We start from the raw sequence: 17,159 nt of genomic DNA, 5'->3' as shown, positions 1-17,159 counted from the left end.
GGGAAACATCTACAGGACCTTGTAATAGGTAATGGATTTATGAATATCTCACCAAAAGCACGAGCAGCAAAAGAACTAATAGATAAATGGGACTTCCTCAAAATTAAAGCCTTCTGCACCTCAAAGGAGTTTGTCAAGAAAGTAAAAAGGGAGCCCACACAGTGGGAGAAAATATTTGGCAATCATATAACTGATAAGAAACTTATAACCTTCATATATAAAGAACTCCTATATCTTGAAAATAAAAAGATAAACAACCCATTTAAAAAATGGGAAAAAGACTTAAACAGACACTTCTCCGAAGAAGAAATACAAATGGCAAGAAAGCACATGAAAAAATGTTCCAAATCTCTAGCTATCAGGGAAATGCAAATCAAAACCACAATGAGATACCATCTTACACCCATAAGATTGGCAGCTATGAAAAAAACAGAAGAATACAAGTGCTGGAGAGGATGTGAAGGAAGGGGAACACTCATCCACTGCTGGTGGGAATGCAGAAGGATCCAACCATTCTGGAGAACAGTATGGCGGTTTCTCAAAAAACTAGCCATAGATTTGCCATATGACCCAGCAATACCACTGCTGGGAATATACCCAGCAGAACTGAAAACAAGAACACAAACCAATATATGTACACCAATGTTCATAGCAGCATTGTTCACTATTGCCAAAAGTTGGAATCAACCCAAATGCCCATCAACAGACGAGTGGATCAATAAAATGTGGTATATACACACAATGGAATACTACTCGGCTGTAAGAACAAACACACTACAAACACATGTGATAACATGGATGAATCTTGAGAACCTTATGTTGAGTGAAGCAACCCAGACATTGAAGGACAAATACTACATGACCTCAATGATATGAAATAAACAAGCTGCCCTAGATAGCAAGAGACTGAACGATAGGCTTGCAGGAAATCGGAGGGTGGAGGAAGGATATGAGCCGATGTCTGCAGGGGTGGAATTTAAGACGAGATGGTGGTAAGTATGAACACAAAGAAGAGATAAAAGGGGGGTAAGGGGTTGCCTTTTTTGGGGCTTTGCGGGTTTGAGGGTGGCTGGGGAGGGACGGATGGGTAACGTTGCCCAAAAGTGGGGGGAGGGAGGGGTAGCATACGAACCAGGAGAGGGTCAGGTGTTGGTGGAGAGTAAAATGCCGAGAAAATCATATCAAAATATAATAAAGAGGGTTACCTGTTTAGAATGCTCGGAGGGGAGGGTCTGATGCAGGACGGGCTCCTGGGGAATGTCTAAATGCTCATTCTGCCAGAGTGGGTGACACCATGGGGTAGAAACCCAAGTAGTGAGAGTGGGGGTGGACCCACATCCTGGGGAGGACTAATGCCATCCAATAGAGGGAACTGTATCCCTCGAGAGAAAGGGTGGCTCCCAGGGCATTGGGGCAGTTGAGCAAGTTAGGCCCTGAACACTATTCCATCTATCTCTGGAAGTGGCTCCTCAGGAAACGGAGGTTGGCTATCACTGAGGGCACCAAGGTGGAAGGGAAAATGGACGTTAAATGTGTGGAACCAAAGTAAATGGGGGGTAAGAGAGGAGTTTCTTGAGAGTACACAAAGATGGATATAAAACATGTAATATTACACCATAACATATAGGAGATGACAGACTGATAATGTAAACCATAATGTAAAACGTAGGATAACTAAAAATGTAAAGAACTGTGTATCCTAAAGTATGCACCATAATGTAAGCACAGATGTCACCTTGTTAGAAAGCTAATGTCTCAGACTCTGTACATCACTTTAAGTAAATATGATATGAATAGGGCGTAAGAGTATCACTGTGGAAGGGAAAAGGTTTTCTGGTGGATGTGTGGGAGTGCTGTATATTATATATATACATTGCTGTGGTCTAGGACTCCTGTGAAGAAAAGCTGAATAATTAGGGGGGGGGGGGGGGGGAAAAAAGAAAAAAAGAAAAAAATAGGATGTGGAATTTTTTCAAGTCAACATTCTTTATCTAAGTTCTTTATCTAACTTTATCCAAATTCTTTATCTATCCTTTAAACTCATCGCTATATGCCATTCCCTAGTAAGGGACCATGACATTATATTGGGCTTCAAATTTCGGGGAGTTCTGGATCACAGAGTGTTTCAACAATGGCAATGGAGGGATACTGGTATGGGATACCAATGACAGGTGATATATGGCTGACAGGGAGCTGTACAGAACATATGTCCAGGGTGCATGGTAATGTTTGGATATACTCATAGTGGCAACAATTAAAAACCACAGCAGGGGGGGTACTGGGTTCCTGGCCAGTGGTGCTCTGTCGTGGTCCCTAGGGGAGCAGCGACAGTCTCCCAGGTACAGTGGTGGGGACCGGGAGGGAGTGAGGGTTCAACAGTGAGCCCCAGATGCTAATGACTATGCTTGTGAGCTGATAAACCCAAAATAAGAACAAGGCCTAGAGCAACTTTGTGCCTGGGAATTTCCTTCTGTCAGCCTTCATGTTACTCAAATGTGGCCAGTCTCGAAGCCAAACTCAGCATGTAAATGCAATGCCTTCCCCCCAGCGCGGGACATGACACCCGGGGATGAGCCTCCCTGGCAACGAGGGACCACTATCAACTACCAACTGATGATGCAACTGGAAAATGACCTTATACGGAAGGTTCAATGCGGATCAGCAGAATATCCATGTCTACATAAAATACCATGACTTTAAAATGCTGTTTGACCTAAAGTAAGGGGGAAATGGAAAGGAGAAACGTGTTTATATGGCTACGAGTTTCTAAAAAAGAGTCTGGAGGCTGGCAGAAGGTTTGCCCTCATGCACAACTGAGCAGAGTCAGAGAGACAGATAAAGCAGATACAACCCCCAGATATTGGTTCCTTTGAGGGCTAAAGAGACCCATGGGAGTTATGGTCATGGCCGATGGGGTTAACTACCAGGGCAGATGGCCCCTCTTTGGAAATGGTGTTTATGTGTGATGAATCTGGACTCAGATGGGATCTCCCTTCATAAGACTTTCATGCTAATGTGCTGGAGGTGCAGTTAAGGTTGGGGTTTAAGATATATTTAGGGGATTTGAATCTCTGGACTGACAATGTGATAGCCAGATCCTGAGCCTCAACAGACTCCAGCACCTACAATCTGATTTATTGGACTTACCACACTCAGCTAAGATGGAGTTGAAGAAGGACAACCACCACACCATGGAGCCTAGAGTGATTACAACTGAAAATGGGAGGATTGCATCCAGCATCCAGGTGGAATCTGACCCTCCTCTTGACATAGAGGTGCAATGGACACAACCAATCCAATGTCCACATAGAAGAGGTGGCATTGGATTGGGAAAAGTGGACATAATGGACAAAGGGTATGGGGAAAGGCAGGAAGAGATGAGAGGTGGAGGCGTCTTCGGGACATGGAGCTGCCCTGGATGGTGCTTCAGAGGTAATCACCGGACATTGTAAATCCTCACAGGGCCCACTTGATGGAATAGAGGAGAGTATGGGCCATGATGTGAACCAATGTATATGAGGTGCAGAGGTGCCCAAAGATGTACTTACCAAATCCAATGGATGTGTCATGATGATGGGAACGAGTGTTGTTGGGGGGGGGAGAGGGGGGGTGGGGGGGTGGGGTTGAATGGGACCTCACATATATATTTTTAATGTAATATTATTACAAAGTCAATAAAAAATTAAAAAATTAAAAAAAAAATAAAATAAAATAAAATGGCAAGCCATTTTAAGTTTGCCTAAGTACCAAAATAACAGTATTTTAAACCATATTTCTCAACCTTTTTTTTTTTTTCATCTTATTTGAGGGATAGAACTCATAGCAGAGGCACAATACTATATTGATACAATGATGGAGTGGGCGTGGGAATAGATGGGGCAACAAAGGGAAGGTATTAAGATATTTTCCCACTTCATCAACTCCCTGATTGAGAATCTGTTATAAATTGCACTAGTTTTAAATAATAGTGTTGGAAGAAAGGTGGGACACTAAAAAGGCCACCATTAATCATAAAATACAGAGCATCTACCTTTTCTATTAGCTTTATTCAAAACAAATGTGGTACTAGGTTGAGGTGAAAGTGGAAATCTTTATTCTAATCTTAGTTGGGTACCTCACTAGTTAGAAGATCTTCAGCAACTCACTAGGTCTGTTTCCTACTTGGTAAAATAGAGATGCTAGTACCTGTTCAACACTTCTCAGGTCCTATCACTTTAACTTAAATTTTACTTCTTCCTACAAATATTTATTGAGTTCCTACTATGTGCCAGGCACTGATCTGAGGTGCAATAGTGAATAAAACAAAATCACTGCTTTCATCTCAGTGGGAGTGGGGTGGGTGGGGTATGAAGACACATGAAAACTAATGCACAAAAAGAAAGATCGGTGGTACGGGTAGGGGTTGTGTTGGACAGTGTTCTCTTTTACTAAGATGGTCAAGGAATGCCTCTCTCATAAGGTGACATTTTCTTAGGATCTTGAATAAAGTGATTCGTCAGAGCTTCCCTGGCAAAAGACAGCACAAAGGGAAAGGCCCTAAAGCTGGAAGTGTTTGGCATGTTTGAGCAATGCAAGGGCAGTGTGGCTGGAATAGTGTGAGCTGGAGGAGTACCAATGAGTTCTGAAACAAGGGGTTAAGAGGTACAGAAGCAAAGATTTTGGCTCTCATGCAAAGAAAGATGGGAAGACACTGGAGGGTGTTGAGCAGAAGAGAATCGTCATCTAACTTAGTTTTAACAGGAGCACTCTAGCTACTGTGCTGAGAACAGAGCTGAACAGAGTCTGGGGAGGTAAGGGTGATGGGAGGGAGACCAGTTCCTTGGCAACTGCAATAATCCAGAAAGGATAAGTAATGTTAGACTAGGAGAATAGTGGTAGTAGTAGTACATGGTCAGAGTCTTGGTGTATTTCAAAGGTAGAACAGCCAGGATTTCCTGATGGATTGGATATGAAGTGTAAGAAGAGGGGTCAAAGATAACCACAAGATTTTAGGCCAGAGCAAAAGGAATAAAGTGGTTACCAATATAAGTGAGCTTGTTTTAGAAGCTGAAGAGCATAATATAAAGTGATTATTATACTAACTAGATTTATACCAGAGGCCAAATATTCAGCAGACTCCATTCTACCATGATATGAGGTTTTCATGATTTTTTATAAAATTTTAATTCTGTAAAACTCAGTCAGAGGTCAGTTTCAATCAGAAAAGGTTTTATTATAAGAAACAATGACACAGGTAAAAAATGCAAAAAATTGTGCAATTATGGCAAAATGTTTAAAATATCTACACACTCGCCCTCATAGGACTACAGTACTTACTACATACCTGAGCACTGAACATTGAATGCCATTTTAAGTTGCTTTGCATGGGGAATCCTGATTCCTTACAGATCACATCCACTTTGACTCATGCACCAATGAAATCAGCTTGATGCTTAAACATCAACTTTGTAGGATAACAGACAATAGAGATGGAAAATAAAAGTACAATTTCTTCTTTCCTATAGCAGTTGGTTATACCAAATCGTTTTCAATGTGTAAAAAAATATATAGGAAAGTGCTACATATATTTGTCAAATGTAAAAACAAAGTCAAAGGGAGACTGGCATAGGTTAGAACTCTTTTTTAAAACTGTAGTACCCATTGTGCCTTTTACTGTTTTCACCATACTATGCAAATGTAGCTTAAATATCGAAACATAAACACATCACTAGTCTTATTTTCTAGGGTCTCTTCTGAAATAATTTTAAAAGTGGCAACATGTCCCAGCTATATAATAGGTTCATATAAATTTCAATATATATTCTACTTCCATAGCAAATCCTAACCCTTGGCTTTGACACACTATACTTATATCATACCCTCAATATAAACTGTTTTAACAAAAGGATCAACTGTTGTGCAGATTGACAGAATAAATCTACTGTAGAATTAAACCACAGTATATTGTATTCCTATATATCATACAGCACATATATATTGCTAACTCAATGTTCTATGTCATGTTTTCAAGTAATAAATTTTTCTAAATAAATACAGATTGTCAAAAAGCGGCAGGACATCTTAGATATGCAATGAAGCTTTCAAAAATAAATTTCAAGAACACCTGTTCCAAAAGTTGCTTATTTTTATCCTCCCCTCAGCAACACTGTAAAAAAAAAGCATCAAAAAACTCACAGAAACAGTCCCCAAATAGGCATGAAAATAAAGAAAATAACAGAAGATAAACTGGAGAGGAAAATAAAGATTATTAATTCACTAAGTTTGTAAAGAGATAACAGATACACTCTCAAGGCCAATAAGAGGAAACCATATAGCTTTCTGAGACTAAATTTTAAAATATTAATTCTATAAATGCTGTCCCATTTAAATTTTGCTTCAGAAAACTTTCCCTACTTGTACAGGTCTATGACAAGCAATTTGGAAAGTTTCTGAAAAACGAGGTATGTGATGCAAAGAGGCAATGTGTTAAATCTGTTTCACAGTAAAACATTATGATTTGTGCAAGATTTTTTAAATACAAACCATACCAGTTTGCTTTCTTTAAGAGAATAAAAATGTTCTGGGTTAAGGACAGACTAGGCTATACTTATATCCTTTATCAATTATTTTAAAGCATAGCAAAAACAAGTTACTGATCCAAATATCTGCCTTACAGGTCAAAATTAGTTGGTTTGTCCTTCACATTAATGTTCCTTGTGACTGTTGGTAATTCATCAGTTAAACATGAAAAGTGACTGGGTACCTACAATGCTATGGCTCTATTTACTTATTCTTTTCCTTCTCAATCACCTTTACCTAAGTAATCATCCTAGAACAAAGTTTTAATGGAAAAAAAATATTCATCACTAGTAAATTCAAAAAAAAAATTTTTTTAATGAGGTTTAAATTGTCATATGTAACTTAAAAGTCATTAAGTTAGACTACTGCAGGATTTTTAAGTTTCTGGAAAACTAAATTTTAAAAATAGAGGCAAAACTTCACATTATAGTCTGTGCAGAAGAGAAATAAATTATCGTACCAATGAGTGGATAAGTAGAGGATGGAAAAGAAGGTCAGGCAACAAAATGGGTAGTTAGTGCAAATTGAGTGTAATATTTTCTAACTCTTCTAAGACTGAGTCCAGGTGGACCAATATAACTGGCCATATCCTGCTATAAGTGGACAATTCAGTGAAATCACAAGAGTTCAACAGGTAATACGGTTATAAAACTAACTTAAAACCTGAAAGATACACATAGGCTCAGACAACTTAAGTCTATCTAGCATATGAGCGAACTTATACTAGCACCAACCACTGGTGAATTTGAGCCCGTTTCGGGATTTTAAAAATGAGACAGTGTTAGCACTTAAGGAAGTTATTGACAGAAAACTGCTCCTTTACATCATTAGCTAAACTGAAAGTTACATAAGAAATATGAAACGATCAGATTAAAAGCTCATTCTGAGACTGATTCGTTTTTGCTTCAATCTACTCTAACAGAACACATTTAAGTTTCAGTACACTTGAAGACAGTACATAAAAAACATATATATATAAATATTAAGAATGAGGATCTAAGTTAGTGCTCCTCTGTGTCAAGAGGTCACAGCTAAAGTAAAGTCCTAGTGATATTGTCTCACACTTTTACCCGTATTTAAAATAAAGTCATGTCAAACTAATTTGGATGTCTCTACCCAGTAATATCCTATCTGCTCTTAGAGGAGTGCATAGTTGTCTTAGTTCATCTGGTGTCTCAGTAACTATTACAAAATTCTAGAATGCTATGATTACTTTTATACCAGAAAAAAAAAAAATGCTGATAATTGCACTTTGTTACCTTGTCCTTGCTGAAAGGAAAACATCACAAAGATGAAAACAGATCCCTCCCAATGCTTTAATCTTTAAGAGCACCCATTCCTGTGTAGAAAACCCTCTCAGCTTTCTTAAATACTGACAGCACTTCTTTGTATCATAAGACAAGTTTCCTCAAGTATGATATGCCAGTGAGCTTACTAAGGCCTGCTACTCATTAAAGAACTTTCTGAAGACACTGAGGATAGAGTTTGGCAACAGCACATTCAAAATGCCGGCCCAGGTCCCAGAGCCGATCTGGGGTCTCATACACTTTCACCCACTGGTCGGCAATGTCATCATATTGGTAAAGAGAATTTTTTCTACTTGTTCTGAAGACATGTTCTTCCACAGTCACTTGAGTAGCTCGGACAAACAAATGGAGTTTATTCTGGAAAAGTACCAGTTTAAGGTATGGATTTATGGACTGATCACAAGGAAAGTCCTTCTTGCGAGTCCATTTATTTAGTTCAATATCATACGCCTCTACAGTAAACATACGTTGGTGATTTCCACAGGTTCCAGCTATGTAATAGATAGAGTTCTTGTATACAGCTGCTAAGCCCTGGATTCTAGGCACAGTCATGGGAGTTAAAAAACCCCAATAGTCTTTTTGAGGCTCGTAGAACAGGAAAAATTCTCCTAAAAAAACAAAAAGAAAAGAAAACAAAAATACATACATTTTCACATGGCTTTTTTATTATATATTGTCATTCCAACCACTAAAAATTATCAAGCCTAGTTTTCCAAATAGTTTACTTTCTAAAATGCTTCTTTTATAATCTGCAGAAATACATTGATAAAAGGTGGCAAAATGCCTTAAGACTTTTCATGCCATGGCACAATATATCACATAACAGGTGTCAATCTGAATTGGGGTGTTGAGGTAGAAGTTTACTTTGGCTTAATGGGAGAAAAAAATAGTCAAGAGCCTACTGGATATTCTCCATTTGTTCGAAAACTTGTTTTTGGTCAGCTCATAAAAAAGGAGGCATTCTTTCTAATGGTTAGCCAGTAAGACCAGTAAACAAATATATAGTTTTGTCATATATGAGCCACTATAAATCTGTATGCTAATCATTTAATTAGACGATGGCACACAGAATTGTAGAGATTTGTAGTTCTGGGTCACTGGTGGTAGTTGTTTACACTACTTTAGTGTTGCTATAATACAGACAAATATTCCAAAACCAGAGGAGGATATGTGGGTTTAATAAGATAGAAAACATATGCATATATGGAGTTTACTTTGAGTCAGTTTCTATTCCATTTTGACAAAAAAGAATGTGCTGAGTCAGACTGCCAATATGAAAATGTCTGAAAGAATTAATCTAGTGAAGACTTACCAGATTTTTGCTAATTATAACATTTGTATCCTAGTCATAAAAAACTTGAAACCTTTATGATCCAACGATACCTCAATAACCACAGATAGTGAAACTTCAATTTTACTTAAAATAGACTTTTGAGGCCCCAGTTTCCATTTGCACATTACCTGCCCTTATTGACTAACTTGTAACAGGATTCCTAATAAAGACAGGAATTAAAACTTTCTCAAGTGCACTAACTCTCCATTAATTTCTTATAGAAAGGCAAAATGATGCCCCCCCAAAAAGTTGACTTTTTAAAATCTAAAGTCCTCTGTAATAAAATAAAACCAAAGAAGGGTAATTGAGAAAACCTTGGAAACCTCAGATTCCTCTTATATAAAACATAACCTCAGATTAAACAATGCTTATTCCAATCCTGAAATTCTATTGATAGCTATTTCGCTTTAATACTTCTACTAATACACAACCCTTTACCTTCCAACTGAGAGTTTTATAGTTAATTCTACCTCTATCTACTAACAGCACATATTCCATTTTTTCAGCAAGACCAACAAACCCAGATGATGCCTATTCCTATATTTAATTAAAATGAGGCACTAGAAAGTATATGTCCTTCTGGAGAAATAACTTTATACTGAACTGAAAACAAATGACTTCAGGCATTTCTAGGAAATTTTAAGTCAAGTAAAGGATTAGAGAAAAGAACAATTTTTAAAAATAAAAAACAGTGGGATAAGAGGTAAAAAATTATATCTTCACGAAAGCTGTTTTTTCCTTGTTTTTCTAAAATAGAGGGAGGAAAAAAATTATATATAATCAGTTAAGAAAGAGGAATAAGGATGTTGGTATTATCTATGTTGCATTTAACATTCAAGCAGCTAAAATGTATCAGAAAACAAACACTAGGAGAAAATTAGCTACCACAAGTCAGAAATTTGGGTTAAATGTTTTACTGACTCTGAACCCAACCACTCTTTACACTGCTGTGCTATTATCTTTGACAGATAGTTTAAAAATATATTAAAAACAAAAAACAAAAAACCCACTAAGTACATAAGAGAGTGCCCTCTTACTTACAGTGGTAAAAGTACCAAAAAAAAATTTTTTTTTTCAAAACAAGTTATTATGGAAGGCCATGTAAACTGCAGTAGAATTAAAATCTGAATACTGTAAATTTCATCTTTGCAATTAAGTTTCAAAACCTTTGCAATCACAATGCTTATATAAAATTCTTTGGTAATTGAATAGTATAACTTTGGTTTTTTTGTCTCTTACAAACTAATTGTAAGTTCCATAAAGAAAAGTAGTTGCTACAACATTCCTGATTATTTATTACAGAAGAACAAAAACAGTCCTACCTCCTACCTTGCCTTCTTGTTTCAAGCCCTAAAAAGTGCTCTGTAATAGTGGCTCTCCAAAAGCATTGAACTATTATTTATTAATGAAAGCTTTCAAAAATAATTATTCCATATATCAAAACACAATTAGAACACAAAAACTTATAGGATCATTTTAGTAACTTAAAGGGACCTGCCTTTTTTAACTCAAAAATTCATCTTTCCTTATAGATCCTTTAAAGAACAGAATTGTTACAGATAGTTTATGATACAGAAGCCAGAGTTTCCTCAATTAACAGGTTCAAACATTTTTTTCAGTATACTTAAGTAAACCACAATTTGATGTGTCACCCTTCCACAAAGAACTAAATCACTTAGGCACCTACCCTGTAAAACATAGATCTTCTCTTTGTACTCCACAGCATTATGAAACTCCATTGCAACAGGCATTGCGCAAACAGTTGTCCAACAATTCTCTCTACTGTCGTAGCACTCCACAGATTTCAGTGAGTTTCTCCCATCACCTTCGTAAACACGACCTCCAATTGCATACATTTTACCACAGCAGTACACCAGTTTGCAGCCTATTCTAGCTCGAAGCAAGGATGGTTTGGATAGCCATCTATTGGTGGAATGGTCATACATCCAGAAATCATTTTCTGCCTTATGGTCTATAGAGACCTCACTGCTGCTTGGTCTGTACCCACCTGCAATATAAATGTCATTATCTGGTGATATAAGAATCCCAACTTCTCTCAGGTCATTTGGTGGTTTGCATAGTTTAAACACTCTTCCTGTGACTATATCTAGACAAGGCACTGTTTGCTTCTTTCCTGAGTGTTTGTGGGCAGCATCAAAACATATGATCATTTCAGAAGCAGTCATTCCTAACCTCTGCGTGCAGCCATTGGTATTGGATGGTCCTCTTTCTACACAGCTTTTGGCTATAGCTTGTGCAAACCGAGGTGGAATTTTTTCTATAAAAGTATTTTCCATCAGAGGAAAACGTATGCATTTGGCAAAAATTTCTGGAAGATGTACTTCTCTTTCATTCTGTTCATGCTCAAACCACCTTATAATGCTTTCATAAACATGCTCTTCTCGGTCTACATTTAAATCATCACTGTCTAGTATACTTATAAGTTGGTCTTTTGTCAACTGGAGAAACTCTTGTTCTTTGGTGACACACAGAAACTTTTTTTGAATGTATTCTTTTGATCGATCTCTGAGTTCCTGATGACCATAATGATCAGCAAAGATGAAAACTCCAATAGAGTTTTGTGGGTCCAAATGACTGATCATATACTTAGCACACTGGTCTTGAATGGATGGAATCTGAAAGATGCTGGCTGCAGTGAACAAGGCTTGAACATTGGCCTCCGTTAGAATAACTCTGGAGGTATAAGCATAGTTCAACACTAAATCCATCGATTCCGCTTCAACACCGACTATTCGAATTTCTTTCTGAGTACTTTCTGTAAGGCCGCTAGTGAACATGGATCTAAGAAGAAAAGAGTAGTTAGTATTATATATGTACTACTAAAAAAAATTATTTTGGAAAAATTTAAAAAGCATAAAGTTACCAAATATATAGCCTTTTGAAACTGAATAATATGTTTCCCGACATTCTGAACAGGTATAAAATGAATCTAGCAGAAGAAGGATTTAGTCTCAAAAACTCTATTCTCAGGGCCATCTACTCTGTGCCAACTCTGAGAAGAACAGATTATACCTAACTAAAACAAACTATATTCCAGGACATTTCATTTTAATCAGAGCCCCTATCCAGGTTTCTGGTCAAGAAGCCTCAGGGAAATGAGCTCTCAAATGCCCTACCTAGTCAGAAAGTTTAAGAGTAACTACAGGATGTCAATGTGATATATTTGCATACAAATAGACTGATAAAATTTTTCATATCCTAGTAGAAATTACAATTTGAACCCAAAATAGATCTTTAAAAATTTCATCTTATAAAACCAAGATGTTCATCAAAAGTGCCTATTCTCTATCTATTCTTTTAAAAAATAATTACTGTATAAGAAATATAAAGAACATAATTTCATTTACCCTTGGACATTTTGAAACCCTTTGTTTAAAATGATATCTTTGATTTATTCAAAATTAACACATTTTACCTATTTACATCTGGACTAAAGGTAAACATTATGGTTACTAGAATGCCTTCTTCTAGAAGACTTTAAGAGTTAACTTATGCGCTTAACAGTGATAAGTTTTTTAAATCCAAAATTTTACCTTTGACAAACATTTTTAAAAATTAAAATATCAGTACATTTATAGGATTTTCTTGGCCAAAATATTAAGTAGCCAAAAACCTGACTCTCTATTTACCTTTTAAAAAAAAAAAAAAAAGTTGCTTTCAGGGCTGCTGTAAAAATATAAAAATCAAGTAAAAAACTCTTTTATAAGCCTTTTGAGTAAAGGACTGTGTACTATTTATCTTTTTGAAAAAAACACACAAAAAAAACTTCTTATAGCAGTTTTAGGTTTACAGAAAAATTGCCCAGAAAGTACAGGGAGAGTTCCCATATACCCCCTATGCTATTTATTGTTGTTTTCAAGGTACAGGTGTAACCGAGGGCTTAGAACTAACAAATCATTATGACTAGTAAATTATTATATAGATGTCTTTATATTATAAAACAGCCAAAGGTTGATATTTTAAATTAATGAAACTGGGACGACTGACCTCACCCTTGTGTATGCTTACTATTGTGATAATAAGTCTAGACTGCCCTACCCTTGTTTATGGTTATTCCAAAACTAGACTCACCCTATACATGCTAACTATTGTAATGGTAACCACTCTACACTTCCCTGTTTGAATCCATAAAAACCCTAAAATCCTAAAGCTCAGGGAGGCAGTTTGGGGTCATTAGGCTACTGTCTCTTTTGCTTCTGCAAACAAACTCTTTCTCTTTGAAACCTAGGTATGTCAGGAATTAGTCTTTGAAGTGCATCAGGAGGGAAAGAACCTACTTTTTGCTTAGTATCACAAGACACTTTAAAAATGTTTCTTGAAGAAATTAAACTAACATTAAATTAAACTAAAGTTGACTATTCAGATCCAGACCCCTACCATTTTATTTTTAAGTGCTACATGATGAAAAATATACGTAAATGGGAAGATTCCCAGTCACTTTTTAAGCATTCATCAAATATATGGAATTAATTTCAAAATGCAATATGAGAAATATTTGGTGTACACGAGGGCACAAAAACCCAGCTTGCTGCCCAGGTCAACCATAAATGAGTCCTATTTTTACTTCTACAATGTAATTTTATGTTTGATATTGCACAGGCTTTTTTAATGGCTAACACTAGCTGTTCCTATGTGTGAGACGGTTTTCAATTCAGGTGCCCAAGGAAGAAGTTATACAGCTACCAATTAAAAAGAAAAATAAAGACCTTCATTAGGCAGAGATTAACTCCCAAAGGAGGACATTACACGTTTCCCTTTATCATGGGAACTACTTACTGCTGCTTTGGATAGGCTGGTCACACACCAGAACAGTCTGACACTTGATGAGTTCTCCTCTGTTCTAATAAATTATTTATGTACACTTTATACAACATGGGAACACTTCAAACAAAATCCCAAGTAGCAACAAGTTTATAATAAACCATACAAATTTTAATTCAGACAAGTCACTGGGATCATAAAACAGCCAAACCAGATTCCCAGCTATTCTAATTCTTCCATTAGTGATGCAAGACTCAGAAATTATTAAGTATGACTTTCTAGAGCCCACATAAGGAACAGCACTGATGCCAAGAAATTTGTTAAAAAAAAAAACTATCAAGAAGTAAGAACATAATTCTAAATTTTCTAATCAAATATCTTCATTTGAATTCTCATAGCTTATGTTCAGAAAATTTAGGCATTTTCTTAACTTGCTCAAAATTAGGAATATCTATAGTGGCATACTTCTTTTAAAGCGATTTGTCTAGTCTTCAGTACTAACTTAAAGTATGACATTTAAATAATATAATTTGGAGTGTAAAATCTCAATAAGAAATAGACATTTCCAGTTTGAAGTTTCAATGTTTTTTTTTAATTTTTTTACTATTCAAATCTAAAATACAATAAGAACCTTTCAAAAGGCAACTTTAAAGAGAATCCAGTTTACTCACTTTTGTTTCTTAGACATTTGGTGACTAAGAATCCTGGCTCTAGAATCAAATCCTGTCTCTGCCACTACTAGCAAAACAGATGATTTAGGCAGGTCAATTTACCTCCCTGAATCTCAGTTTTTCCATATGTAAAATGGATATAACTGTGCAAAGATAGGATTATAAAGAGGTCATTTAAGGCAATACATGAAAAGCAAGTAAAATAGTATGATAATACTCAATAAATAGTTAAGTATGACATACATTTACACTCATAAACAATCCAACCATATCTGATAGCCTGGTAAGTGAAAACTACTGGTTTTCATTACCAGGTCAAACTTCACACTTTCTGGGTACGCAAGTTTCATCTAGCTTTTTTCCAGCTGTCTTATAGTCAATACTTAATAGTCCAATGACTTACCCTAAGTGGTTACATCACAAGCAGACTGAAGTGACTATATTTAACCCAGCATTCTGAGAAAGAGGAACTAGAAACTCCCGGTGTGGAACACTATGCTGCCATGTGCCCTACAAGGTAAGCAACTTCAAAATGGAAATCATATTTTAAGGTGTGGCTAGGAAGATGATTTAACTGTCATTCATGCATCATTTTGTACTACCAAAAACTTAAAAGTAAACCCTTGAAACAGGAAAAGAAGTTAAACAGGAAACTGCCTTTACTGCTACTCTTTTGTTAGAGTAAGAAATTATTCTTTAGACCCAAGTTTGGAAATTTTGCATTTCAAAGTTTTGATACACAAAGACTAATATAAATGAAAATGAAATTTTAGCTTAAATAGTACTCCTGGAAATATTGGAAATAATCACTAGTCTGGGACCTAAGGCAAACAGAAACAATATTTCGCGTTTTTTTATTCCACTGCTTTTACCCCAATGGCATTAAAACAATATACTGACGGTAACTTGTTTTTAAAGGAACAGGCTCTCATGTTTTGAACTCTAAGAGTTACATGCACTAAAGAAATATACATCAGGGATAATTTTTTGGAAAAAACTCTCCGACAGCACTGTCCATTAGAACCTTTTTTGTTTTGTTTTGGTTTTTCGTCCATTAGAACTTTTAATGATAGAAATGTTTTGTATCTGCACTGCCCAAAATGGCAGCCACTAATCACATGTGGCTAATGAGCACTTGAAATATGGCTAGTGTGGACGGAAAACCGCTTTTTAAATTTTATTTAGTTTTATAATTTGAATTTAAATAGCCACTTGTGGTTAGTGGCGGCCATATTGGGCAGCGCAATTTTAGATTTTTTAGTTATTTACCAAATACAAAAACCAACCACCCGAATTCCAGAAGAACCCCTTAAGTCAAAAACAAGGGCTATACTATTAATAATAAGGTAGTGCTTGCTACCTACTTTTCAGGAAACAAACTCACTGATTTCATTTCATTGTCGCTTCTCAGTAGAATAATCAAGTGGACAATACTGCGTGGAAAAGGGAGCTCCGTGCGGATACCAAGTTTCTACCACCATCATACCTGAAGTAGGGGCTGATTGCAGCAAGAACGTTTCTATGACAGGAAAATGTTTTCCCGTGATCCACTTCCACTATAATGTCTGTCAACTGTCCTTCATCGTACATTGTTTTGAGTTGCTTAAGAATACTGCAAGCATGAAAGGGGTCCATGGCTTCGCTGGCTGTGTCTGAAGATGGAATCCCATTCGGTGTTGGGGAAGACTTACTTAAATCTAGGAGGAGAAAAATCATACAACCACAGGAAGTTTCGAGCCAGTTACGGCGTCGCGGTTTTTTGTTGTTTGCTTGCTTGCTTGGCTTCCCCCCGCCCCCTCCCCCCCCCCCCCCCCCCCATCCCCAACACATACAAACGTACATACCCACCACCCCGTGGGACGGCGAAGTTGGATCTGCGATGCTGAGAAAGAGCAGAGCGAGAGCTGCGGAGCAAGTTCAAAGGCCAGTCTGGTCCTCTGGGAGCCCGGCGAGCCCAAGGCGCGCCGGCGGGACACGCGAGGTGTCCGCGGACACTTCGCGGAGAACCAGGACGTCCCAGGCTAGAGCCGAGGCAGTAGCCTCGCGAGGGCGTTTCGACCGACGGCGGTCGCCAGTGATCCCTCAACCGCCTCCCGAACTGGACGGCGCGGGGGCGGATACCCGGCCTCTCCATCCCTGCCCAGCCGGTCCGCGCACCGCCCTCCACGCCATCCATCCATCCTCCCTCCCCTCAGTCCCCTCCACCTCTCCATTCATCTCTCCAGCCACCCGTGTCCTGGTCGCCGCCACCTCCTCAGCTCGCAGCTTGTGCCTGCTCCCCGGCGCATCTCCTTCCACACCTCCCTAGCCACCACGCGACCCACCTGCCGACGCGGCCATTTCTCCACGGGGCCCGGGATCCAGCTATTTAAAGAGGAAATGTCATTTCGCTTCCCTCTCTCCCGGGTTCCGGCTCTTCTAAGCTCCGCCTAGCCAATGGGGTGGTCTCTGCAGTCGGCTCCGCCCCCAGCCTCAGAGTTCCGGACGCCGATTGGTCATGACGGGCGC

The 17,159-nt window shown here is 37.8% G+C and overlaps 1 protein-coding gene across 3 annotated transcripts; it reads right to left on the bottom strand.

The window, feature by feature from the left end:
* Positions 1–5,191: 5,191 nt before the first annotated feature.
* Positions 5,192–17,094, bottom strand: KBTBD8 (kelch repeat and BTB domain containing 8). Of its 3 annotated transcripts, none has more exons than XM_058288153.2 (5): positions 16,976–17,089; positions 16,496–16,533; positions 16,138–16,348; positions 10,886–12,000; positions 5,192–8,473 (listed from the first exon to the last, which is right to left on the bottom strand). In XM_058288153.2, the coding sequence occupies exons 3-5, from the start codon at positions 16,284–16,286 to the stop codon at positions 8,010–8,012; spliced, it is 1,728 nt and encodes a 575-aa protein (XP_058144136.1). In that variant the 5' UTR covers positions 16,287–16,348; positions 16,496–16,533; positions 16,976–17,089; the 3' UTR covers positions 5,192–8,009. The 3 variants fall into 3 exon arrangements, with proteins under 3 accessions (XP_058144136.1, XP_058144134.1, XP_058144135.1); XM_058288151.1 differs by having other exon boundaries at positions 16,496–16,555; positions 16,976–17,073; XM_058288152.2 differs by lacking the exon at positions 16,496–16,533 and having other exon boundaries at positions 16,976–17,094.
* Positions 17,095–17,159: the final 65 nt, after the last annotated feature.

Source organism: Dasypus novemcinctus, chromosome 26 (assembly GCF_030445035.2).
Source record: "Dasypus novemcinctus isolate mDasNov1 chromosome 26, mDasNov1.1.hap2, whole genome shotgun sequence".
Classification (NCBI taxonomy): Eukaryota; Metazoa; Chordata; class Mammalia; order Cingulata; family Dasypodidae; genus Dasypus; species Dasypus novemcinctus.
This window is presented reverse-complemented; position numbering and strand designations above follow the sequence as displayed.